Consider the following 26103-nt stretch of genomic DNA (forward strand, 5'->3'; position numbering starts at 1 on the left):
ATGGACAAGTGACCCATCTCCAGTTCCCATGTTAAAGAGACATAAGATTCTAACAGATGGGATTAATAGAAAATGAAATGCCACCAGAAGTAGGAAGCTCACTGCACAGCCAATCTGATGCTCTTCTACATCTTGCCCAAATGCTTCCAGGATGCTGTGTACGTGTGCACTGCTTTCAATCAGACCATATTTGACCACATGTTATCAAAGTAACTCCTTGTTTTACTACTACCACAAGCCCCAAATCACTGACTCACAGAAGGGACAGCCGAGAGAGACAAGATCTTCTTCAAAGAGCCCCCTCACCATTTTATAGATGAAGGGTCCCAGCCCCAGAGGGGAAAGGAGTCAAGGCTACATGCTTAGTGAGAGCCACATGCAGCACCCAGAATTCTGATCCTTGGCTAGGAAAGTTGCTACAAATTTCCTCATGACTAGGGGAGGTAGAACAGCAGTGGGAGGATGCTGGCTTTGCAGGAAACCTGGCCTGGCTTGAACTTCTGTGCTGTCACTTCCTAGCTGGGCAACTTTAGGACAGAGCTACACCTCTCTGGATCTTATTTTTTCTCATATGTAACATGTGTACAATTATGCCACCTATTTCACAGGGAAATCGTAAGGGTTAAATAAGATTGCTTGAAAAAAAACCTGGCACAGAGAAACACTCATTATAGTTACTGTTGCTGTTTTTATTATTTTATTACCTATAAAGCTCCAGCTTTAGTTGCAATCATTAAAGAAAAATTATTTACCCTCCCAAAGGATTTTTTTTTTTTCCATATCACAGTCAGATTTGCTGCAGCATTTTGGTAAATAACTCACTCCCTCAGTGCAATTAAAACAAAATTTTACCCACAAGCATCTGTACCATAGGAATAATATTTTGATTGTAGAAATGACATAAACCAGAAGTAATATTGTAGCTACTGGAATCTGAAACATTTTAGGGTACATCACCCCTACATTTAAGATACTACTAGATTCAGAAGAAATCTAAGTCGTAGATTCCAGCAAGGAGTAGCTAACTTCTTGAGGGAGATTTTTTAAAAATTAGAAATCATGGCTCAAAAGGGAAAGATTGGCAGGTCCCTATAATGTGCACATTCACCCACCTGAGCCAAAGAGGCAGAGGCTGGATTCTCTAGCAGGTCCCCAGTAGCTAGCTGATATGAAGCTTTGTATATGAAATTTGTCTGCTGGGAGGAAAGTCTGATGTTGGTCACTTCCCCTCTGGAGAAAAATACAACAATACAAGGAAGCGCCAGGCACTGTGGGAATGTTCCAAGTGGGAGTTTCAGCTCAGTCCAGAACATAAACAAAGGGGAATGGCCAGCCTTGAGGTCAGGCCCAACAGAGCACTGAGGCAGAAGGTCTGGAAGGTAGTTTTCTGGGCGTGAGCTCTTGTACACAGCCCTCGGGACTCTGCTTTGAAGTGACTTCCCTGTCCAGCCCTGGAGGAAATCATCGAAGGCAAAAGGCACATTGCATGTAGTGTGTCACAGGAAACACAAGCGCAGGGATTCTCTTCTGACACTTACACACTCACAGGTCAGTCTCAGAATGTCACGGCCAGAGGGACCTTGGAGATTCATTCAACAAATAGCTACACAGAGCAGAGGTCTGGAAGAGAATCAGAGGAGAGCCAGAGACTATTTGCAAAGAATCAGTTACTACTGTGATCAGTGCTGAGAAATTCAAGGCAGGAAAATCGTGCCTAACAGGGCAACGTAATCTAATCTGGGAGGTCAGGGAAGGGTGAGACTTGAAAAATAAGCAGGAGTTGACCAAGTAAAGGGGTGAAGCCTTTTCTGGGCAGAACAAGCAGCATGTGCAAAGGCCCAGTGTAGCGGTGGGGGGTGGGGGTGGGGGGGTATGCAAATGAGGAGAGGTAGCAGGAGATGGGGCAGAAAAGTGGGTAGAGGTCACATGGGGCAGAGCCCAACAGGCCTGGTGCTTTATATCATGGACTTCCAAACCAAACAAACAAACAAAAAAATACCCACTGCCATCAAGTTGATTCCGACTCATAGCGATCCTACAGGACAGAGTAGAACTGCCCTGTAGGATTTCCAAGGAGCAGCTGGCAGATTCAAACTGCTGACCTTTTGCTTAGCAGCCGTAGTTCGAAACCACCATGCCACCAGGATTCCAGGGGGTTCCTAAAGTCTTGGCCAAATGGTGTCGGTTCATTTCTCTGGGAAAAGAAGATCCATGGCTTTCATCAAACTCTGAAGGGTGAGTCCAACTCCCTCATTACAATGTAGGGAGCCTGCGGTCCAGAGAGGGAAAGACATTTCCCCAAGACTCCACAGATGGGCAGAGAACCCAAATTGCTGACTCCTAGTCCAGTGTTTTTCCACAGCTAGCCAGCAGCCTTATTTCTGGCAGGGTGTGTGTCAACAACAACAAAATGCTAATCCTCCATCAACGTTGACGCCGTATCCCAAACAAGGCTGCCTTGTTTCTCTATCCAGACAGGCCTAATAGTGACACTTTACAGACATGAACTGTATATTCACCCAGCCCATCTTTCTTGGGGTCTAATCTAACCTGTAAAATGCAGGGGGTCAGAACCTGCCCCTCACCTCTGATTCCCAAACCCCCACGTAAGACAGCTTCTGAGTTTTCAATAACCTCTGGGGACAATGCTGGTTCATTAAAGGAAGGGCAATGATTGCAAGCCCTCATGCTAAGTCAACACCAGCCTCCTGAAGAAGCTGTGTATTTGTTGTTCCTTCTGAAGTCAGGACTCAGCAGGAACTAAATCTGGCCCACAAGGACATCAAAGGGAGAAAGCCTATGCTCCCAATTTTATCGAGACCATCTGGAATTTGGAGTAAGGCATCTTTTTTAAAAAAAAAAAAAAGTTAGCAAAAATAGTATTTTCTCCTCTGCCACTTGTTTTCAGACATTTTGGAGTACTTGGGGGAAATTCCTAAATGTGCGTAGCGAACATTCTGAACCTCTTGATGAGTCCTGGAATACCTAAAGGATGGAGACTCAGGTGTCCATCTTGGCATTCAAGACCTTCTGGTGTCTGGCCCCAAAATCACCTTTCCCACTTTCATCTCCCACATGCTCCATACATGAGGTCTTTACTCTGACCAGGGACTGAACACCATGCCCAAATCCACTCTTCCCTACCTTCAGTGTATAATGCGCTCCAGCTAGTCAAATGAAACTTACAGTCCACATCCAACAGACTCTAAGATCCAATAAACCAGGAGTTCTTAATAGACTGGATGCAGAGGGCCAGTAAGCCAGAGAGATGAAGTCACATGCAAAATGTGAGATGTGCATTTTTCTGGATTTCATCAGATGCTCTAAACGGGTTCACAACTCCCAAAAAAGGTATACCGAATACAATACCTGAAAAGCAAGAACCATGTCCTATTCCCCACCCCCTATCCGGCCCCATGTCTACTTCAGTGCACATCACATAGAAAGAGATCAAAAAATTCTAAGCTGAACCGCTACTGACCTTCTAGCTTGATTCCTACCTCCTCCGTGAAGATGTGTGTGGCAATGTGAAAGCAATGCAGCAGAGACAGTACTCCTCCTGTCTCCCAAATCCATAGCCCTTCTAGAACCTACCTCTCTATAAACAATTGCAGGAGAAAGCCCTGGCCACTCACTACATTAGCCATGTGGCCTTGGGAAGCCTCTTCCCTGCCTTGGACATCAGCAATTGGGAGGGTTGGACAACAGTGCTCTCCAAAATCAATTCTAGTCCTAAGTACTCTGTAAGTAAAACATGACATCATAGAAAGCAATAGAAGAAACTGCTTTTTAAACCTAACTAGGTCACTGGGGCCTTGTAAACTGGGACTAGCTCACCAAACAGTGCAAGTGGCAAAACTTCCTGTTTGACTCAATGGGCAATCGTTACGGGGTCCCACAATCTCTGCTCTATCTTAACTATGACAGTATCAGAAGAGACAGTGCCCACCCTGGGAAAAGGCCCTCTTCCACCCTGCCACTGAATTAAGCCTCAAGGCTCTGACACCTCCTGCCCCTTAGGACTCATTACTTCCAGAGATACAGTCACCAAATTTGACCAAACAACTGACCTCTCCACTGAGCTAGGTAAGTATGAGCAGTCACTGCAGTGTGTGCTCTAGTTACGCTCTTCCAGCTTTTTAAAATGCACACCCCTACCAATTCAGAGGCTTTGAGCTTACACCCAGTGTATACTTATTATCCATTCATTCATTCAACACAGATTAGTGAGCTTCAACTATGTGCCAGGCACCATTTTGGACTCTGATGAAACAGTAGCTGACAGGGAACTTACATCCTAATAAGAAAAATCACAAAAAGGCAAATAAATGCTAAACTAAAACAAAACAAAACAAAAAAACCAGGGGTGACGGTATCAAGGAACTCTCTGGAGTGACATTTGAACAGAAATCTGAATGGAGTCAGGGAGCAAATGTGTGAACAGAAGGAACTGCTCATGTTTCCTAAGTACTTAAGATCTAAGTGCTTCCCTTGCATGAACTCACAGCAACCCTACCACTAGCTCCATTTTATCAATGAGAAAACTGGTTTTTAAAATGGGGGGGGGCAGTGGGCAACTTGCCTAAGGTCTCATAATCAGCAAATGGTGAACAAGCATTTGAACCCATGGACTCTCAATAGGAGAACCACAGTATCTGGGAGAACCAATGTTCCAGGTAGAGGGAACAGCACATACAAAGGCCCTGAGGCAGTAGTATACTTGGTATGTTCCATGTGGAGGTTTGTGAAAAACACAAAAGTCTACATGGTTGAAATACAGTGAGGGGGAAAGTAGTCAGAGATGAGGTTAGTTAGGGACCAGACAGTGTAAGGTGCCATGGTAAGGGCTTCAGATTTTATTCGAAATTCAATGGGAAGCCATGGGATACTTTCGAGCAGGACTGACTTGGTCTGATTTACACTCTGCGTGTTGAATAAAGAATGGACATCTGTGAGGCAAGAGTGGAAACCGGCAAACCAGTTAGGAGGGTACTACAGCAGTCCAGGAAGAGATGGTGGTGGCCTGGACTAAGGTTTTGGCAGAGGTGGTGTAGGAGTGGTCAGATTCAGGGCTATGTGAAGGTAGAATCTACAGGATCAATCTACTGATGAGTTGGACATGGATTGTGAGAAAGTCAAAGATGACTCCAAGGTTTCTGTGTCTGAACAACTGGATCAAAGATAGTATTTATTTTCACAGAGGTCCCAGGGAGGATCTCGTTCGGCAGAGGGTAAGGTGGGGAACTACGAGGTCTGGTTCAGGCACGCAAAGTCTGAACGATTAAAAGACATCCAAGTGGAGATGTTAAGCAGGCAGTCGGGTATGTAAGTCTGCAATTCCAAAGAGAAATCAGGGCTAGAAATATACATTTGGGAGTGACTGGTATTTAGATAGTATTTAGAGCTCTGGGACTAGATCATCTAGGAAGAGATATCAGAACTGGGCCCTAGGGAATTCCAAAATGGTTGGGAGGAGAAAGAGGGTCCAGAAAAGGTAGGCTGAGATGGATGTGTATATGTGTTACTAGAACACTTATACATTAAGAAAATTCAAAAGATGCTTGTAAACATTTACTACTATGTGCCAAAGTGCTGAAGTGAGTGACTTCAAATTAAACATAACAAATCTTAGAGTTTTGTCTTCAAGTTCTGGATGCTTAGTTTTTAAAATGTCGTCCTAATCATGATGACTAATATATCAACCTAATTAATCAGCTAATATCCCAAGGCACAATACACACTGAGTGTGAGATTCATCAGAGTTTTCTTTATAACTGCAAAGCTTCTGGCCATTTGTCAGAGCTAATTAGATCACCATCATTTTTACATGGTTAACAACTGCTGACAAGAAAGAGGAGAAGTGTCAGCATTGTCATTTTCTTGTTCACTCGTGCTTATATTAGGAGAATCATCTTCAATCTGTAATGTCTTTGTGGAAATATTTTTTAAGCCATTTACCCATTTTATAAGGATTAGTTTGGTAAAAACTCAATGATATAATCCATGAATCTCCTTACCCAGAACCATTTAAATTGCAGCACACGGAAATTCGTGGAAAGCGGACACAGGAGTAAGGGCACCACCATCAATTCCTCTGAACCATGGAATTCTCAGCCTTCCTTCAGGTATCCCCAGTACTAGAGGGGACCACGACTGTCTGGGTGTGGATACCAGTGTCAATCTATAAACTTAAAGACCAGGAAGACATCATTTCTTAGCTGTTTTTAAAGATGAAAGTGGTAAACATAAATCAAAGCTCCAATACTTTCTTCTGAACACCAAGGGGCTATGTTGTGTACTCAACCCCAGCTCTGCCGGCCGTGAAGACCACTGCACTACAGTACATAATGCCAGCGATACAGGGCAGTGGCTCCAAGCCAGCTCTCTCACACGCTAGCTGTGCAAGTCACATAAAGCCCTCTGAGCCTCAGTTTTTCATCTGTAAAATGAGGCCACTAACTGCCTGGGGTGGCACAAACAGTTAAGCCGCTAACTATCCAAAAGGCTGGCACCTCAGAAAACGGGCCTGGCAGTCTGCTTCGAAAGGTAAAGCTTTGAAAACCCATGGAGCAGTTCTATTCTGCGCAAATGGGGTATCCAAGAGTCCGAATAGACTTGACAGCACCTAACAACAACTGCCTCTTTACAGTGCTACTGGGAAGATGAAATGTATGTAGCACAGTTCCTGGGATTAATGCACAGTAGCTGTTTGTTACCTTCTATTTTTATCATTATTATTATACTAACGGCAGCTTTGTATTTCTGAAGTCAAATCTCTAGGACCCTTTCCATTCCTCTCCATGGTTAAACTCGGGGCAGTGGCTCTAAAGTGTGCCCCTCCACCTATTCCAGTGGCAGCGTCCACATCCCCTGGGAACTTGCTATAAATGCAAGTTCTCTGCCCAACCCCAGACCTACTGAATCAGAAACTCTGAGGCTGAGCTTAGCTCTACGTGCTAAAGTGAGAACAACTGAGAACACCAAGCAGGTCCTCAGGATAGAGACCACCTGGTCCCGTATGATCCTGCCATCAATACTTTCTAACATAACAGGCTGCAAGTTACCAATTTGCCACAAACACGAAGCCTCCTACCTGCCTTTCTGGCTATTTTCTTTAAACACTGAATATACCAGTTGCATAAAAATGAGACTTCTTAGAAAGGTTCAACCCCCATACTGCTACTGGCTAAAAGCAATCTCTGTCCCATGTAACCCAGTCTAGTGTTCCTACATAATTATTTGCCCAGCTTTATCTACAAGACTTAATCTTCCATCCATTCCGAAGAATGTAAATTTTAGATGTGGTTAATCTAATTTTTATCATAAGGAAAACACATTCTAATTGTTGTAATGTCCATGTTCATATTTCTTTTAAACCAAATTGTTCCAGATTTCAACGCTTCTGCGAGTCGAGTGACTAGAACGTGCAAAGCAGTAGATGCCCAGGGAGCGAAAGGGCCCGAACCAAACTCAGCTGACCCTCCTGTGGACTCTATGGGCTTGACCCTGTGTTGGAACAAGCCATATTTCTGAAACAGTTCTTTCACCGAGCAAACCAAGACCCTCTTCAACGCAAACTGATGAAACTCAGAGTCATAAATGATTATTCACTCAGTATCTTCCCATCCAAACTCGAGCACACCTTTGAGAATGACAGAGAAGGTGCTCTTAATAATTATACCAGAACAGCAGGCGTAACCTGGCATGTGTGATCACCATCCCATCTGTTATGGTCCACACAAGCACAGTAATCCTCAAAATAATCTCCTCTAGTGTCCATACGGAAACCCTGGTGGTGTAGTGGTTAAGTGCTACAGCTGGTAACCAAAAGTTTGGACGTTTGAATCCACCAGGCTCTCCTTGGAAACTCTATGGGGGCAGTTCTACTCTGTTCTATAGGGTCACTATGAGTCAGAATCGACTCGACAGCAACACGTGTTTGGTTTTTTTTTTTTTTTTTTTTTTGGTTTAGTGTCCAGACCTGTGAGGCTAGACTAGAGGTACATTTATTAGCAAAAATCCAGAGTCTGACTCTTCAAAGGCTGTCTTGCTTGGAGAGAGCCTTGCCCCACACAGGCAGAAGCTCTGACTTATTCATCACTGTGTCCCCAGCATCTACTACCACGAACTGTACATACTGGTGTTCAAGAAACAAGCTGAAAGAATGAATCTCTGCTTAATCAATTTCCTTGATTCTAAGATACATACTTTTTTCACAGTTTAACTTTTGAAAGATAAGGGGAAGGTTGTGTTATTTTATAATCCACCCTGCTAATGTATTTTCTTTCCCTTTTTTTGTTTTCTAAGAAGCATTATTAAATCAGTGACGCATCTTACATGTGTTGGTGTCTTAGTATCAAGAAAACACAGTAATTGGTTATCACCAGATTCACACAGGTGTGTTAATGATACTCATGGGACCAGAGACCTTATAATGGCAATCTCTAAGTGGCAACTCCCAAATGGAAGCACCATTCCATCTAATAGGACCTGCCAGCTGGTGAATTACTGAAAAAAGCTACTGCCTCTGCCTAAAACATTCTCCCTCCTCCCCTCTCCCAAGCCATCGATACCCTCTCAAAAACGTGGCCAATCACCTGGGATCCCGCCAAGTGGTGCTAAAGTAGATGTCATCTATGTTGTCAACTCAGAAAGTAAGTGCCAGAGATGGTATCTGAGCAGAGTCCTTAAATGGAAACCACTGAGAGGCTTGAGAGGGTCTTTATGAATAGCTAACATTCATTAAACACTATGTGCCAGACTCCCACATCCACCAAGGTCTTGGGCTCCACTAGATGTTTAGGCCCCGAGGACTTCCATAGGCACTCTTGATATACATACTCAGGATACAGGACAGGAAGCAAAGCTTGCCAGGGAGCAGCACTGGGTGGTTCCCTCCTGTGAGTGTCTTGAAGGAGCCCAGGAGAGCTGAGGTGCCCAGGTGCAAGGCAGTGGGATCCACATCTAGGTACACAATACACCCTGGCTTAAAAGCTTCCTGCCCCACAGAAGCCAATGTCTCTCGTAACTGCACAGGCTCCCATGCCCAATTACAAGTCATTGTACTCAGGGGAGCCCGAAGTATTTGTAGTTCATCTATAGTTCTACCAGCCCAAATGTAATTTACTATAATCATTTTTACTATAATCAACGTTGTCTAGTAATCCAACTGTCACATGCCACCTTTATCTATTCCTAGGAAGCTGATCTAGATAGCTAGCCCAAGTCAAATTCTCGTGCAGATGAACAGTAGTATGCCCACACAATGGAATACTACACAGGAATAAAAAGGAGTGACCTGGTAAAAAACAACACCCTAAAGAATCTCAAAGGCAGCACACTGGGTGAAAGAAGCTAGTCTCCAGAAGTTACATACTATATCATCACATTTATATGATATTCTGGAAAAAGCAAAACTGGTTGCCAGGTGTGGGGAAAGGACTTGACTGCAAAGGGACAGCAGGAGGGAGTTTTTTTTCGGGGTGACGGATCGGTGCTGTATCCTAATTGTGGTGGTGGTTACACAAGTCAAAACTTGTTAAAACTCATAAAACTGGACACCAAAAAAAAGTCAGTTTTACTGTATGTAAAATTCTTTTTTTAAAAGTCTCATGCTGAAGGGCACACCAGCCCATGGGCAAGGACGAGAAGGCAGGAGGGGACAGGAAAGCTGGTAACAGGAAACCCCAAGTTAAGAAGGGGAGAGTGCTGACAAGTCGTGGTGTTGGCAACCAATGTCATAAAACAGTATGTGTATTAATTTTTTAATGAGAAACTAATTTGCTCTGTAAACTTCACCTGAAGTACCAAAAAAAAAAAAAAAAAAGGTCTCACACAGAAGGGGGAAAGATTCCTATTCACATAGGCCTTATGCTAAGCTGCTCCCAAGCATCCTCTCATGGAATCCTTACAAAAACCCAGGAATATGCAATTATTGTCTGTCACTTGCACCCAGGTTTGACTGAACTGGGAGAAACTAAGTACTGATTATTTCAGACACTCAAGATTCCATCCAACCCTTCCAAGATCCAGAGTGTTTTGCAAATTATCATTTATCACAGGGTAGTAGAAATTCACAACGGGCAGAACCACTTCTGCACATAAATGAATCTCTCCCCCTGGGGACAGGGTTCACAGAGCTTCCCTCAGATCCTTAGCAGAACTTACGATCTTAAAAACCTGTGGAAGCACTGCTCTGGTTCAGGCCCTCAATCTACAGAGGGGGACCCAGAAGTCCGGGGAGGGATAGTGGACGCCCCAGAGGACACAGCAGGTCTGTGGCACTGCTGGGCTGGAAGGCAGGCTCTAGCTGCTCAGGCCAGATCTCTCCATTGCCCAAAGAGGCCACTGCTTCAAGCATTCCTGGTAACAGTGCCTCACATGTTCTCCATGACAGTTTTAGTCCCACATGACTTCCTTAACAGTAGGTACATTTTGCCTACCAAGCCGGGACCAGGAACTGTGAGCTCCCTGCAGCGTGAGGCTGAAATGTAAGTCCAGTCCCGCAGCCCAATTTCTATCTTGGTCAAATACAAAAACTTCATCCTACGACCTTGTACACTGAGGGTAATTAATAGAGACAGCTCCACATGAACAGAAAAAAAGCAAGGACAGATCACGCAGGAAAACACACTTTTGATCTATGCCTTTGGTTTTCTGATGAGCTCAGAGAATTAATATTTGTAAGGCACTCTTGACAAGCTGGGGCAGAAGCACAAATTAGTGTGGTAGTGTGGTTATGCTAATGAAGTGAGAAGTTCTGGAGCTTCAGGACCAAATGATTAAAGAAAGTGAAAAGGGTTGCCTGGGTTTTGGTCTCTGCAAACGGCACTGTGTTGAAAGCCAGCTGCACTACCAGTGTGCAAAGGACCTACACACTTCTTTTCAGGTACCAGAAAAGCCAAGAGAGCACATGTTAAGGAGAACAACGCAATAAGATTTCTGAATTTATCTAAACTGTGAAATTTAATCAAAGGAGGAAAATAATGGGTATAAAGTCACTCTGCTTGCAGCTGCTCAATGCAATTTATAAGTTACTTGTGTATTAAAAAAATTTTTTTTTTTTTTTTGTGTATAAGAACCTTGAATGGTGTGTGGTATTTTAACCGTCACAAAACAAAAGGAACGTACTCTGATCATTTCACCTCCAGTGCTGAACAAGGACAGTTGAATTAATCCTGAGGGTCACCCCTGCCAGGAGAAACTGAGGTGGTGTCTCTTGGGACTAAGCAAAAACATTTAACTGCTGTGGTCAGCACTGCTCTGGCTTGGAGATAAGCTGCCACCCTCAGAGCACAGGCCCAGTCCTGCTAGACAGGTATGAAGAAATAAAATCAGTTCTTTCCTTGATCTGCTCACCTGCACTGGGGCTACGTGTGTAGCTGAGTATGAAATGCCATCTACTTTTCTTATAAATTATCTCTTTGGAGGTTTATTAGTCATGAAAATCACTTCCATGGAATTTGGCATCCACAAATGAAAAACAGAGAGAGACTAAAAGAAAATATTTCAACAACCGGAGAGTCCTCTCCTTCTGTGAGTACAGAGGTCTGAATTTCTCCTACCATATTACCCTTTTTTAAGAAATGGTCACTGTAGGGCAGGAGGAGATCTCAGCTAAGAACAGCTAACTTTTGTAGAGCACTTCCTATGCGTCAAAACCAAAAAACCCGCTGCCACCGAGTCTGTTCTGACTCATAGCAACCCTATAGGACAGGGGAGAGCTGCCCCTACATGTCGAGACTCTGCTAAAGTGCTTTACGTGCATGATCTCATTTCATTCTAAGGTAGATAACTGTCACTATTTTCTCCATTTTACCGATAAGGAGGCTGAGGTTTAGACAGGTTGAGTGCCCTGCCCAAGATCCTACAACTACTACACGGAAGAGCTGGGTTTCAAACCAACATCTATAGGATTCTGAATCTCCTGCTTTAGTCACTGCTTTATACTTTTTTATACTAACTCCATCCCCTCATCTCACAGGTGGGGAGACTGAGGTCTCACAAGGTGCACAGATCCAGTGGATTGGTGGCAGGCCCAGGGGCCATGATGCAGGTCTCCTGACCCCCAGCCCAGGTTTTGTGCATGCTGCCTTCTAACATGGATGAGCACTGAGAAAAGTATGAAAGCCAAGATAAAAAGTCCCCTGCACACAGCACAGATGGTGGCCGGATTGGCAACTCCCCAAGCGCAGAGACGTCTCTAATTCCTCTCAGTACCCTCTACTGCCTTGGCGGGCTGCTTGGCACTCGGATGGCTGGATGAACTATTTTAATGAAGAAGGGCCACATTCCCATTTCACCATCTGTGAAAGGTTTCTCCAAAGCAGATTCCCATGCAACATTTTCAGCAAATGTACTTTTTAAGCCACTTCTATAATTGAGAGACCAGAAGCTGCTTCATAAATCTGCAGGCAGATGTACAGCCACCTTAAAAGTCCAGCAGAGAGGCTGGAAAGCCCCAGGGGAATCCCAAGGTAGCTTCTAACCAAAGACAACAGGTGGTGCCTCCAAGTCGGCCTCCCTGCTGCTCTGCAGCAGACAGAGCACTAGATCCTACAGTCCAGACTTGAGGTGGGGCACGGGGGAGAGACAGGGAAGAGAAGTGATGAGTGAAACCCAAGTTCCTGGACTGGGTCTACTTCTCACTCAATACACCACCATGGCAAGTCACTTCCTCTCTTGCTGCCTACCTTTCCTCAATTGTCAAATGGGCAAAATACCTGCCATTTCTCTCTCATCATCAGAACAGAGTGAATTAAATCATCCATGCACCTAAAGGTAAAGCACCTAGCACAGTGCCTGGCACACAAAAAGTACTCAATAAATGTCAGCTGTCATCCTCCTTATCTGGGAAAACTGCTATTAACTCCAATCCCTTATGAGAACAACAACTAATGTCTATGAAAGTGTTTTGAACACTATAATGGATCATATAAGTTTTAATTGTTACCTATGCAAAATTTGGAAACCCTGGTGGCATAGTGGTTAAGTGCTATGGCTGCTAACCAAAAGGTCGGCAGTTCAAATCCACCAGGCACTCCTTGGAAACTCTATGGGGCAGTTCTATTCTGTCCTGTAGGGTCGCTATGGGTCGGAAACAACTCAACAGCTATGGGTTTGGTTTTCTGGAGGGGTATGCAAAATTTAATGCTACTAAAACAACCGAAATATATCCAACTGCCCCTTTTATAAGGCAGACTAGACTCACAGGGAATCAGCATTAGAAAGGGCCTCTGAGTCTTTTCCACCCCATCAAGTTACAACAGAAGCACCAGAGGCTCAGAAAGATGACGCAATTTGCCCAAGGTCACCCAACAAGAAGTAGGGCTTTCTGAACCATCTGTGAGCAGGATAACAGGAGGGCCAGGAGACCGCCGTCTCAAGCATCCCTCCAGCATTATCCAGTGGCCCTTTTAGTATAGCAGAGCTGTGTAAGTGAGCCTGAAGCTAATACAATGGCAACTGTCTCAGTGGCAGAGGGGTCCCCAGAAATGGGGAGGCTCATTTTTATCATTTTAAGTCACAACAGCCAAAAGAGTAACGTCAGAACCAATAAAACTCTGCATAAGTGAGAAGTAACTGTATAGGCTTTCGTCCTAACTTTGCCCCAGCTCAGTATATGGCTAGGGTCAACCTCAACTATTTCAGATCTCAGGATACCACACACAAAAGAAAAGCTCTGTGTCTCAGATTTCTCCTCTGTAGAACGAGAAGAGTAACAGTATCTTTCTCTTATTGTGAGGATTAAATGAGACAGCATGTATAAAACACATAGAACAGAGCCTGGCACTGGCATGTGGTAAGTGCCTAATGCTATTACTATTATTTTTAATTATTATTGAAAGAAAGGATTGAGAGTAGCCAATTTCATGACCCATGCACAATTATCCATCTATTTATTTACAACCAGTCACTTGAAGGAGAGAAAGCATGTGTGATTATCCATAACCAGCAAATAAATACAACCATTGTTCCCAACCAGAGTTTTTTGTTGCTTGTTTTAAGTCAACTAAGTTGATATTTGGTTCCATCACATTCCACGGGACTTCAGCTGTCCTCTCTTCTCATTCCGTGTCCACGCCTTCCTTCTCAGAAATATTGCAAGCATCAGACTCTTGCTCCAGGGAGACCGGAGGGCTGCTGCCATTTTTAACTGCACACCATGTAGTTGGAAGCCACATCTGTCAAGTCTACACCAATGGCATAAATTTTAAAAAGCTATAAAGCAAATGCATGAAATCTGCCCCTTTGTCCTCAACCTTGGGGAGGGCTACACACCATACTGTGCTCGACAGCTCCATTTCTATGCTTTCAAAGGAGGGCACAGTTTCCTGATCACAAAATTTAATTTACAGTAAAAAGACTATGTGGTGCCAGGAAGCCAGTGAAAGGCAAGAAAAATGATCACCTTTAAGGGCCTGATGGGAGCCAAAGGTCTAAGTGTTATGGGGTAGTAACAAATATTTTAGGAAGAAGGGAACAGCCTGCAAGTTTCAGGTCAGGATGTTGGTTCAAAAAACTAAGGCCTTTCAAACCACAACCAGTAAGAAAAAAAGAGGGGAAGGAATTGTGACCATCAAATACCAAATTTCTAATCTACTTAGGTAAGTCCCTCCATTGTATCTTAGCTCACGAAGGAGGTGGAAATGGCAGGACTCTGTCTAAGGCCATCGTCAAAAAAGAAAGGGGGAGCCAAAAGAACCCCAATAGCCAACCTTCCCAAGCCCCTCAAAGAGAACATGTGCCATACACTCACTCCATAAACAGAGCTGATGGTGCAGGGAGCTAGTCCTAAATGACATTCAAAAGCCAATTGAAAAAAAAAAAAAAAGAAGAAGACAAGGACTCCTATTCGTTATGAGCCCAAGGCTGAGTTGTTGTTCTTATTAGGTGCTGTCGAGTTGGTTCCGACTCATGGCGACCCTACGTACAAAAGAACGAAACGCTGCCCAGTCCTGCGCCATCATCACAATCGTCGTTATACTTGAGCCCACTGTTGCAACTACTGTGTCAATCCATCTTGTTGAGGGTCTTTCTTTTTTCACTGGACCTCTACCTTACCAAGAATGATGTCCTTCTCCAGAGATTGATTCCTTCAGATAACAGGTCCAAAGTATGTGAAATGCAGTCTCCCCGTCCTTGCTTCTAAGAAGCATTCTGGTTATACTTCTTCCAAGCCAGATTTGTTTGTTCTTTTGGCAGTCCTTGGTATGTTCAATATTCTTCACCAACACAATTTAAAGGCATCAATTCTTCTTCAGTCTTTCTTATTCATCACCAACCTCTTGCACGCATACGAGGCGACTGAAAACACCACGGCTTGGGTCAGTCTTCAACGTGACATCTTTGCTTTTTAACACTCTAAAAAGTTGGCATATACCTTGGTTTGTAAATGTAATGCGCAATTACAACTACTAGATGCAGAATGAGCATTACCTAAGAATACTTTGGTCCTGTGCACCCTACAGTACCAAGCACGGTCATTTGTACGTCATGGAAGCTCAATATGAGTATACGCTGACTGGCTGAAACTGATGCACAAAGTATCTGAGTTGAGCTATGGCTCAGTCTCTCATCATGTGCTAGAGTTTTCTCAACAGAATGTTCTGGGAATTTGACTTTAGCCTCAACATCGATTTTCAGAGGACTATGTTAAAACGCTAATCAACTCATGGTAAACACGGTACCCCCACCTATACGTATATCCTTCATTGTACAAAGTATCTGTTACATTAATTCACCAAGAAACATTGCAATTAGCAATTCAGAAACCATAAGAAGCTACATTTAAAGATAACTGAGACTAGAAATCAGAAGTCAAAGTTCATCCTATGATATTAATTCACTCATTCTTTAAGTATTTATTGAGCGCCTACCACGTGCTAGGTACAGTGATGGCAACCCTGTGAGGAATGAGACAGGCACACTTCCTCATGGAGTTGACAGTCTATTTAAGACTGTATTTGTTGATTTTTAACTTGCAGCAAGGAAAATATGGCTTTGATTTCTGAATGAGTTAAACAATATTAATGCACCCAAAGTGTTTATTTGAGGTTTTCCCCATGGAATTTACTCTCTGCTAGTGGAAGAGAAGGCACCAAGCATCCTGGAAGAAGTCGGTTTTGGTTGAGGAGGCTGTGAGAACACCCAGGAAGTGGGTTTCACGCTGGGTTTGGTGGAGGGTCCAAAGAGGAGCCACAGGGGACACAGCTGAGCAGGAAGGACTCACTGTAGTCAAAGTGGTTTCCCTGTTAGCAATGGCCTTCACATGTATAAAGAGACCTGCTCCTTAAAAACAGCGGAAGGATTAATCTTAGAATCCTGGCTCTTCATAGCACAGATGGAGAAAATGAGACCCAGAAAGGGGAAAGAATTACTCATAGTCACAATGTCAGGTCTTGGATTATTACACAGATGGTCTAAAACAAATGACCAGAAACTAAGATGACAGGCTTATTAGGTGACAGATCCCTTAGTAATTCACTAACTGGGGTTCTACTCATTTATTCATAAAACTGTCTTTGGGGCGAGGTGGGTGACGAGTCAGAGGAACACCTGTCCCCAGCAGCATAGTGTCCCTGTAAGAGGCTGCCCGGGTGCGGTAAGTGGGCAGCGTTGCCAGGCTTCTTCTCTTTCCAGTGCGTCATCTTATTATGGCAACAGGGAACACATTCAGCTGAGCTGAGGTAAGACCCAGCCTGGCGTTCAAGGCATTCGCCAATCCAGGCTAATTTGGGAAATGATTTTTCTGCAAGCTCACACATGACTCATCTTTATAGGCCTCTATCAGGACTGTTGGCTGCAAGGAATCCCATTCAAACCACCTCTGCCAACAGCTACTCAGGAGACCAGGAAACATTTGGGGTTGCTGTGGTTGACTTTTTTTTTAAACACATTTAGCCAATATTAGTACTATTTCTTATCTCCATTAGTACTGCTAATGTTATCAGTGTTTATATGCAGCCTAAAGACCGAGTTGGGCCTACTTAATTTTAATTGGTGGCTTTATGTGGGGTGGAGGGGCAGGATCAAAAAAAAAAAAATTAGAAGGATGAACAAGAATCAGAATAGAGACCTACTGTGTCTCACTGATGTAGGGGGCTCTAAGCATGCTCTGTGATGGCAGAAAGAAGGCTGGGGCGGGGAGTCAGAGTCTGGAATAAGTTCTCCATTTGTTAGGGCTGTGTGACTTTGGGCAAGTTACTAAGTTTCTCTGAGCCTTAACTAACTGTCCTTAGATACAAGATGAGGATAATTAGGCCTGCCCTAGCCCTCAGGGCTGTTGTAAGGATAAGGTGAAATGAGGTAGTATATAAATGCATTCTGAAAACTACAGAAAGTTGCAGAATTGTTCAAGACCATTTTAACATTGCCCCTGTCATGTGACTCCTGGAGGACAAGGTTCCTGCCTGCTCTATGCCCTATGAGCCTAGCAATGAAGACCAAAACAAACCAAACCCGCTGTTGCCAAATCAATTCCGATGCATAGTGACAAAGTAGAACTGCCCCACAGGGTTTCCAAGGAGTGAGTGGTGGATTTGAACTGCTGACCTTTTGGTTAGTAGCCACAGCTCTTAACCACTGCCCTACCAGGGCTATGAAAAGGCACTCGTAAATGTTACTGAGTGAGTGAATGAAGGGCCATTCAGAAGGGGCCATCAAAATACTATATCTATTGACTGAATACATTTTGATCACAAAATTGCTAACTGTGAAAAAGAAAGTAAGTGCAAATCTTGAAAGGATGTTAAAATTGATGAAGACACAGTGACTGCTCATCTGTCTGGGTAAAAGGCCTCTTTCCCAGGCCAAAAAGAGCACAGCCTGGTGCAATACTTGTACTTTTAGTATCTGTTCTGAGAAAATACTACCTAACGACAAAAAACTACTATGAATGCAGTCACTGCAAATTTCCTTTTAATTTACAACAAAAGCATCTTCATGCATTTCAAAAATAGTAGTGCACTGAGTTGGAGACACCTTCTCTATTCTGACTTCAGAAGATGTGCTCAGCGAGCCCGCTGCCACTTCACCAGCCCTTCACTGAATGCTCCAAGGCTGCAAGGGGCCCAGAGAGCTAACCAGAGGGCTTGGTACATGATGAAACTTCTAGATAATCTGTGGTCTGCTGGGAGCAGGGGATGGGGGAGGGTGTAATTTACTTCTTTGTGATGTCAATTTTTATTGCCTTCCCAGGCTAAACTCTATGGCAGCAGCAGGTTTTAGTGTGTTCCCAAGCTAAAAGGTAAAAGGAGGGGGTGACGGAGTGACAGAGTGAGGTCTTGTCCTTATATCCCAAGGACTAGAACAACTCCAGGCCCTTAAGGGATGCTCAGTAAGCTATTTGATGAATGAACTGAGTGCATGAAGGAATGAGCAACTGAAACTCTGATGAGTACAATCGAGTAAAACTGAAGCCACCTTTTTCCCTACAGCCGCAAGGCCTTTTAGTCCCTCCAACCTGCAGGGCTCTCTCCTCAGGGTCTTGGTCCCCCTTCCCTTCTGCTGTACCCAGCTAACTCGACTCATCCTCCACCTTAAATCTCAATTCTTCACAGAAATATTTCCCTACTCCCTCTCCCTGCCATGAGTCTGATACCTTGATAACCTGCACTTCTTCCCAGCACTCCTCACGCTACCAACATCTGTCCTGATGGCGGGCTGCACGTTGTCTGCTGAGTTCACTACTATATTCCCCAGAGCCTCACACGGAGCTTAACCAAGCAGGCGCTCAATCAGCACTAAATGATGAATCGGGGGTGAATTAATGAAGGACGCGGCAAAGATCTCAAAGTTATACACCAGATCAAAAGCAAAGAAATGCGAATGGCTCTCTAAGGTAAGAGACACCAACTCAAAGGTTAACAGCCAGCATGGGCAACAAGAATCAGTGGCGTGGCTGGCAGTGGGCACGGTGGGGACTTTGGGGATAACTACTACCCAGCCCCCACCCACAACTGCCTTACAGGAACAAGGGCTCAGGGTTACCAGTGTACCTCATTTTCAAGAGAACCAGGAACCTGAGGTTTTGAGCAATTTTCCTAATTTTTAAATATTGATCACCAATACTGATCTTTTTTTTTTCCCAACAACACATGTGGCTCAAACTCCACACATCCGTGGACTGAATCCAGCCCACAGCTACCAACCTGCGACCTCCACTTGCAGCAATAGAGGTGTTTAAGCTCCAGAAATGTGAGGGTATCAATTCTCCTCACCTGATGCTTCACTGGAAGTAAACATTATCCAACTGAGAACCACCATAACTGTGTACACAATTAAAGCCACGTAACTTGCGGCCCAAAGTGGCCTCTGGGCCCCTAGTCTCCCCAGCCTCTGAAAAGCTGGCTACAAACTCTTAATTCCTAAGAAAGAAGCTCTCCTCCTTAGCAGACCTGCCCACAAACTCACCCCACATGGCTTCCTAACCCCATCTGGCTCAACTCTACTCTCCGCCTCCTCATTACCTCTGAAAGACACCAAGGAGTCTAGAAGTTTTCCCTTCCACCCCAGCCTTCTCCCTGGCCCTCCATATTCAACCCTCCTCCACCAAGCCTAACTTGACATGCCTCAACCAGCCCAGCAAGGTGTCCCTCTGCCACCCTCTGGAAGCCAGGCTGTCTCCAACCCCCATGGGCCACACAGGACTTGGGGCAGCCTGACCTAAGGTTTGCCTTTCTGCATCCCTATGAAACCACCTGCCCTCCTACAGGCCCCACCCGCAGTGCTGAATGAATAAATGAAGGTACTGAAGCAACAACGACAGACTCACAAAGATCTTCCCAGAGGCTAAAGAGATGCTGCTCATGGAGGAGGTAGCAAGCAAGGTGGTGATGAGGCAGGATGGAAGAATGGGCAAAAGTCTCAGGGCTGAGTAGATTCCACTCACAGCGACCCTACAGAACAGAGTAGGACAGCCCCATAGAGTTTCCAAGGCTGTAATCTTTAGGGGAGCAGACTGACACATCTTTCTACTGAGGAGTGGCTGGTGAGTTTGAGTCTCCGACCTTTCAGTTAGCAACCAAGCGCTTAACCACTGCACCTGTAGGGATGTATGAAGGAGCCTTCCTTTCACTTAAAAAAGCTTGAAAAGTAAAATGCTAGTCTTTTTATTATTAAAGTGAAGAGATTACGAACACATTTCAGCAACATTTCTACAGAAAACTGCAAAACCCCAATGATAAATGTTTACTAAGTTCCCGCTCTGAAATTTACCAGACATTATTCACTTGCTAGGAGAAGTCACCGTTTCACCTAAAGACCTTTCCTTTGGATAACTTAGCATTAGGTCTATTTAGAAAATTCCAACATAAATTTAACAGGTAACCTCTTACAAAAGCAAAGTGAAGTTCACCTATTGAAAAAAAAAAAAAACCAAACCCACTACCATCGAGTCAATTCCGACTCATAGCGACCCTATAGGACAGAGTAGAACTGCCCCATAGAGTTTCCAAGGACTGCCTGGCGGATTCGAACTGTCCACCACTGTAATGACCAGTAAAAACCACCAGGAAGGGCAACCCTTCATTACAGAAGTGTTCCAAAGCATATGGGTCATAGTAGAAAACCTTATGCAATAAAAGACATCATCTGGACTTCTGGTTAGCTCCACATCTGTAATTCCAAAGCCAGCTGAGATACCACCCTGGTCTTCCCAACCACTGAGAACTTTCTTGCTTGCCAGCTCCCACCAAACCCATCTTCCACCCGTGCTTTCTGCAGCCCCTGGTCAACCCCTTTCACTCAGCTCTCTTCCTATATCCACCTCCACCCAGGGAAACCTTGCTCTCTCTTCAGAGCCTAGCACAAATACCATCCCCTCAAGAAGCTTCCTAATTCCTTCAACTGATAAGGCCCCTTCCTTACCTGGTGCCCACTGGAGCTGACTCCTGCTACAGCACAGGTATAATACCAAGTAGCCCACGCGTTACCCCAGGTCCAGCTCTCCAGCCCTCAGACAAGCTTTCCTGACTTACTGGTTTTTGCATCCAGCACAGCACCTGGCAGAGTGCAGTGTCCAGAGAAGGCCCAGAGATAACTTATGCTAATGTAAACTGACTTTAGTCCTTTCTCTGGGTCTTAGAGAACTCAAAGGAAGTCAGCTCATCCAGACAGGTCTGAGCCATGGAAAGCAATTCACGGGACTGGAAGTGCTTTTCATTTAGCTCTTTTTACTTTTCCATGATTTCCAGGTATACTCATACAATCAAAGAAAATTCAGTTAATGTTATTTTAAAATTAAATCATCCAAGCTTCCTGATAATACCATTCCGATGAGATACTATACAAGACGTTCCTAAAAAATGCTTCAAAGATTAACTCAAGATATTTCTGGAACAGCACGTGTGCAGGGAAGTGACTTATGGTCACTGGGCAAGGCCCTGAGGCTGAAAAACAGTGACAAAAATATGCAGGAAATCACACCTGAAACTGACCACCCCCGTGCAGAAGACACCCAACCTTCCAATCTGAGGACCAGGCATAAATGCCCACCCTGCTGCCCTCTTGCTAGATGACCCCCAGCAACTCATTGAACCTCTCTGAGCCTGTACAACAGGGACCGTATTCTCTCTCACAGAGGATCTGCAAGGCTCCATTAAAGAATATGTTTAAAGTGCTTGACAGGGAGCCAGATACGTAGCAAGCCCTCAATAAAGGTTACTTCCCTTCTTGTGCTTCAACTACAGACTGCAAAATTACACTGTCTTCTGGGTCCACTCAAGAGATGCACCCCAGAGAAGTATTCCAGTTCAACCCAGGAAATACACAAGCGAACTTCCAAAATCAATGCTACCTACCGCCTTTAAACCAAAAACCAAACTCATTGCCATCGAGTCAATTCTGACTCATAGTGACCTTAAACAACAGAGTAGAACTGCCCCGAAGGATTTCCAAGGAGAGGCTGCTGGATTAGAACTGCAGACCTTCTGGTTAGGAGCCAAACTCTTAACCACTTAGCCATCAGGGCTCCTTTACGGCTTCCTAAAACCCTCCCTGCCTTCCACATTTTAGCTATGAAGCTAACCTGGTATCCTAATTATGACAACCAGACTTGTTTTTAGTACAAGAGTCTTGGACCATTCATCTACTTCACCTTGGACCCGAGAATTCACTACATGAGGTGTCGCAACTAATTAAGCCCTGGGCCCCATATGCACAACGGTAATTGAATCTTCAGAGAGTCTATTCCTAGTATAGGCCAAAACCAGGTAATCAGAAGGCAACTCACAAGATTTCTAGGCACACACAAAGAGATGAGGCTTGCATCAAGATTTATAAGCTGCTCAAAGCCAACCTGCTCCCCACATGCCCTGCTTCCAGACTGAAGCTTGATAACAGAGGAAAACTTGACTGAGCCCGGAAAAATACCCAAACACACCTTAACTGCTTCCTTTGAAGCAACCGAAGTGGATACTTTAAGTTAAATTTAAACCCGAGGCTCATTAGCAATGACACATTTTATAGCTCCACTCTTCGCCTTCGGAAAGACAAACAAGCCCCGAGGCCGGCACAGCGCTTCAGAGCCGCCGAAGACACGCGGCCGGGGTTTCTCTTCCCCTTCCCCAGGTTCAGGCCATTTTTCTGAAAGTTGCTTAAGAGACCAAGGCAGCACCCACAAAGGAGACCCCCGGCTGCTGAGGGAGGGGGCCCCCACCTCCACCGCCCTCCGAAATGCCACCCCCAAAAGTCTCGCCCGTTGCGTCCGCCCTCCGGCCACCGCTCCTGCAGCCGGCCGAGCCCACGGGAGAGAGGACGGAGAGCAACCAGCCCACCGGCTGAAAGCGGCCTTTGAATGTGAAGTTGGAAAGCGCCCCAATTAGGCCTCGGCGGCAGTTTCACTTCTGCTCCCCGGGCAAGAAGAGGGGTGCTCGCATCCCGGCACGAATCCGAACCCCTTCCCGGCGAGGGCGCAGCGGCAGTGCGGCAGGGCCCACGCGGGCCGCAGGCAGCTCGCGCCCGCCTCGGCCCCCAGCGGCCCGCGGCGCCGGACGAAGTCAGCCGGTCCCCGCGCCGCCTCACCTGCTTTCTCGATCTTGCCAGACATTTCCGGGCTGCGCCGGAGGCCGAGGCCGCCGCTCATCGGGCCCGAGCCGGGCCGCTGCGGGGCGACAGGCCGGCGCAGCCGCCGCTCGCCTCGGCCCTGGCTCGCCGCGCCTCAGGCCCGCGCCGGCATGGCGGGCTCCGCGGGCCGCGGCCTGTGCGCTCGGCGACCGGCGCTCCAGCCCGCCCGGGGTCGCCGCCGCCGCCGCTCCCGCCGCCAGCCGCCGCTCCGCCTCCTCCGCTCCTGCCGCCGCCGCCGCTACCCCGGGCCCGCGAGCCCGGCCGCAGCGCCGCGCCGCCGCCCGCCCGCCGGGCCTCGGCCGCGGCCACAGCGCCACCTGCCGGGCTCCCGCCGGCCCGGAGCCTGGCCTGACACTCCCATTCGGGACACAGTGCCCCCTGCCGGCCTGGAGTCTCTATGACAAGTCCCGGGATTGACCCCACAGAGAGACTCAGCGCCCCCTGCCAGCTGGAGTCACCAGGCTGGGCCTACGCCTGACGCCTGACGCCACCCGGGGCTCGGTGCTCCCTGTCCCCTGACCCCCCTCAAACCATGACAGCACTCTTTACCAGTTTGAAGTCTCGTGCCAAAGCCGGGTACTTTCCCCCTACCCAGGATACAGCACCCCCTGCTGGCTGGAGTCCATGCCGAAGCCTGGGACTCATCCCTCCAGCCTGTACTCAGTGCCCCCTGCCAGCCAGAGTCACCTACCTGGGCCTAGGCTGGACCCCACCCAGAACTCAACACTGTGTCTCCTGAGCCTGGTCTAACCCTCCCCCTGCCTGATACTCCGCACCCCCTGACAGCAGAATCCACCTAGCCAGGTCTGGGCCTGACTCCACCGGGGGCTTGGTGTCCCCTGCAACCCAGCCTTCCTGCCAAGGCCTGAGCCCAACCCCATCAGGCAGCCAGCAATCCTTTCCTGCCATGCTCACCTGTCAGCCATGGGCTTTTTTTGGATGGTGATGAGTTCATTAAAAGTCATTCATTTAATGGTGATGGAATGATTTTGAAAGAATAGCAAGAATGGATGCTTAACTTGAAGAACGTAATCAATGTTACTGAATTGTACACGTAGAAATTGTTGAGATGGTGGGCGTTTTGTTATGTATATTTACACTACAATAAAAAAAAATTTAAGTCATTCATTTAAGAATCAATGAGTACTAGGGCTAGGCACTGAATTAGGTGCTGTGGGTCCTAAAAAATGCACATGGTTGATTCTTCCCTCTGAAGATCCCATAATTTAGCTGGGGAGTCAAAGTTAAATCATATAACGCAAGTAACAATAAATTTTAACAATACAAGGAATGTTCAAAAGAAGTAACATAAAACCAACTAAACCAATTTTCCCTCCTGTTTCCCTCAAAATAGGTGAATTAACAGTTAAATAAGCTGGTGATAGGGACAGGATTTGGGGGAAGTACAGGGAGAAAGGAAAGGTGGTTGATATAGCAAGAGATTCCAGATTGCATCTCCCCTCACCCTCCGATGGGCCACTGATCTTGTCACTCAGAGACAGCTGTAGATGGCAGCCAATTTTCCAGAGTTGTCAGCTCCAGCCCTCTATGGGGTTAAAGGTTAAGCCAAAGATTGAGGAACTCCTTTCACTTTTTGAGCTGATGAATGGCTGCTCTGAGCCAGAGTGGCAGTGCTCAGCTCTCTTGGCAGATGCACAGCCAGGCACAACTGGCCCCCGGCCCTGTGCCCACCTCCTTGCCACTCATTAGACTTCTAGGCTCCCAATTCTTCTAGGCTTGTGAACTGAAAGGGGCCAGTATTTTATATCTGAAATTCTGAGTGAGAAGTAGAAAATTAGACTGAATGAATATTGGGTTCAGGCAGGGATTCATGAGAGCAAAACCAAATATATTTAATAAATCATGACATATCAAGTAACAAAGGATTTGCAAACATGAAGGCACTTTACAAATGGACATTATTGTAAGTAAGGGTTGTGGAGTTTATTTTAAAAAGGCTATTCATCAAAGATCTTTATATCTATGCAGTCCCTGGGTGGTACAAACAGATAATGTGTTCAGCTGCTAACCGAAAAGTTGGAGGTTAGAGGTTCGAATCCGCCCAGAGGCAGATTGGAAGAAAGACTTGGCAACCAACTTCCAAAAAATCAGCCATTAAAAGCCCTATGGCGCACAGTTCTCCTCTGACACACACGGGGTGCCCATGAGTAGGGGGCGACCGAACAGCAACTGGTTTTTAATTTATATCTACAGTAGAACACATACAGGGTAATGAAGCAAACAAATTCCTGAAGTCATGTTCTTCCCACCTGGGGGCCTTCTCACATGCTACTCCTTCTGTCTAGAACGTTCTTTCTCCTCTTTTTCACCTGGATGATTCCTAGTCATCTTTTGCTCTTTGGTTCAGCGGTTACTTCTTCCAGGAATTCATCCTTGACTCCCACAGTGGGGACAGCCCTCTAATGGTCGAGACATTTAATTTCACTGTCAGAGACCTAGCTCAGAGCAAGAAAGGAAATTTGTTGAATATCGTAGCTACCAAACCAGGGATACAGCCAGGTCCAAACACAGCTAAATTCAAGCTCTTAAACAACAATATTGTATCTCTGTGTTGCCTTTATTCAAAACTGTTCTCCCACAAGACTGGGTTCTATTTGCCCCAGGCTTGTCACCTACCAGCTTTACAACCCCAATGGAAAAAGAGTGTCCCTTTCACCATAATTCCAAAACAAATCTCATGGCGGATGTTCGTTAGCCTAGTTTGAGTCACATGCCTTTTGCTGAGCCAGTTACTGCAGACAAGGGGGCAAAATGCATAGATTGGCCAGCCTATGGATTGTGCGAATTTCCAGTTTGGAGAGGGGGCCACAGAATCAGCAGCCTGGGGGTGGGAAAGGGTGGTTGCTCAAAGCAGCATCAGAGGAAGAGATGCTGATGAGGCAAAACCACAGATGTCCATCTCCGCCACCTCAGACTGCTGAGAAGGTGTACTCCTTCCAAGTACATGCCTCCAGATAGTTCACTGATTCCTCGTACAGTTATTGGTTTAATGTCTGCCCCTTCCAGGGGACTGTGAGC

The 26103-nt window shown here is 45.8% G+C and overlaps 1 protein-coding gene across 4 annotated transcripts in view; it reads right to left on the reverse strand.

Moving 5' to 3' along the window:
* Positions 1-23213, reverse strand: part of RAPGEF1 (Rap guanine nucleotide exchange factor 1) — a 158005-nt gene extending 134792 nt beyond the window's left edge. For 2 of the 4 annotated variants that reach the window (XM_049896938.1, XM_049896937.1), the window contains exon 1: positions 23023-23213. In XM_049896938.1, coding sequence (XP_049752895.1) covers positions 23023-23083 — 61 coding nt within the window. In that variant the 5' untranslated portion in view covers positions 23084-23213. The remainder of the gene's footprint in view (positions 1-23022) is intronic. The other 2 variants (XM_049896942.1, XM_049896941.1) reach the window with 1 other exon arrangement.
* Positions 23214-26103: the final 2890 nt, after the last annotated feature.

This window comes from Elephas maximus, chromosome 9, assembly GCF_024166365.1.
Source record: "Elephas maximus indicus isolate mEleMax1 chromosome 9, mEleMax1 primary haplotype, whole genome shotgun sequence".
In the NCBI taxonomy this organism is placed as follows: Eukaryota; Metazoa; Chordata; class Mammalia; order Proboscidea; family Elephantidae; genus Elephas; species Elephas maximus.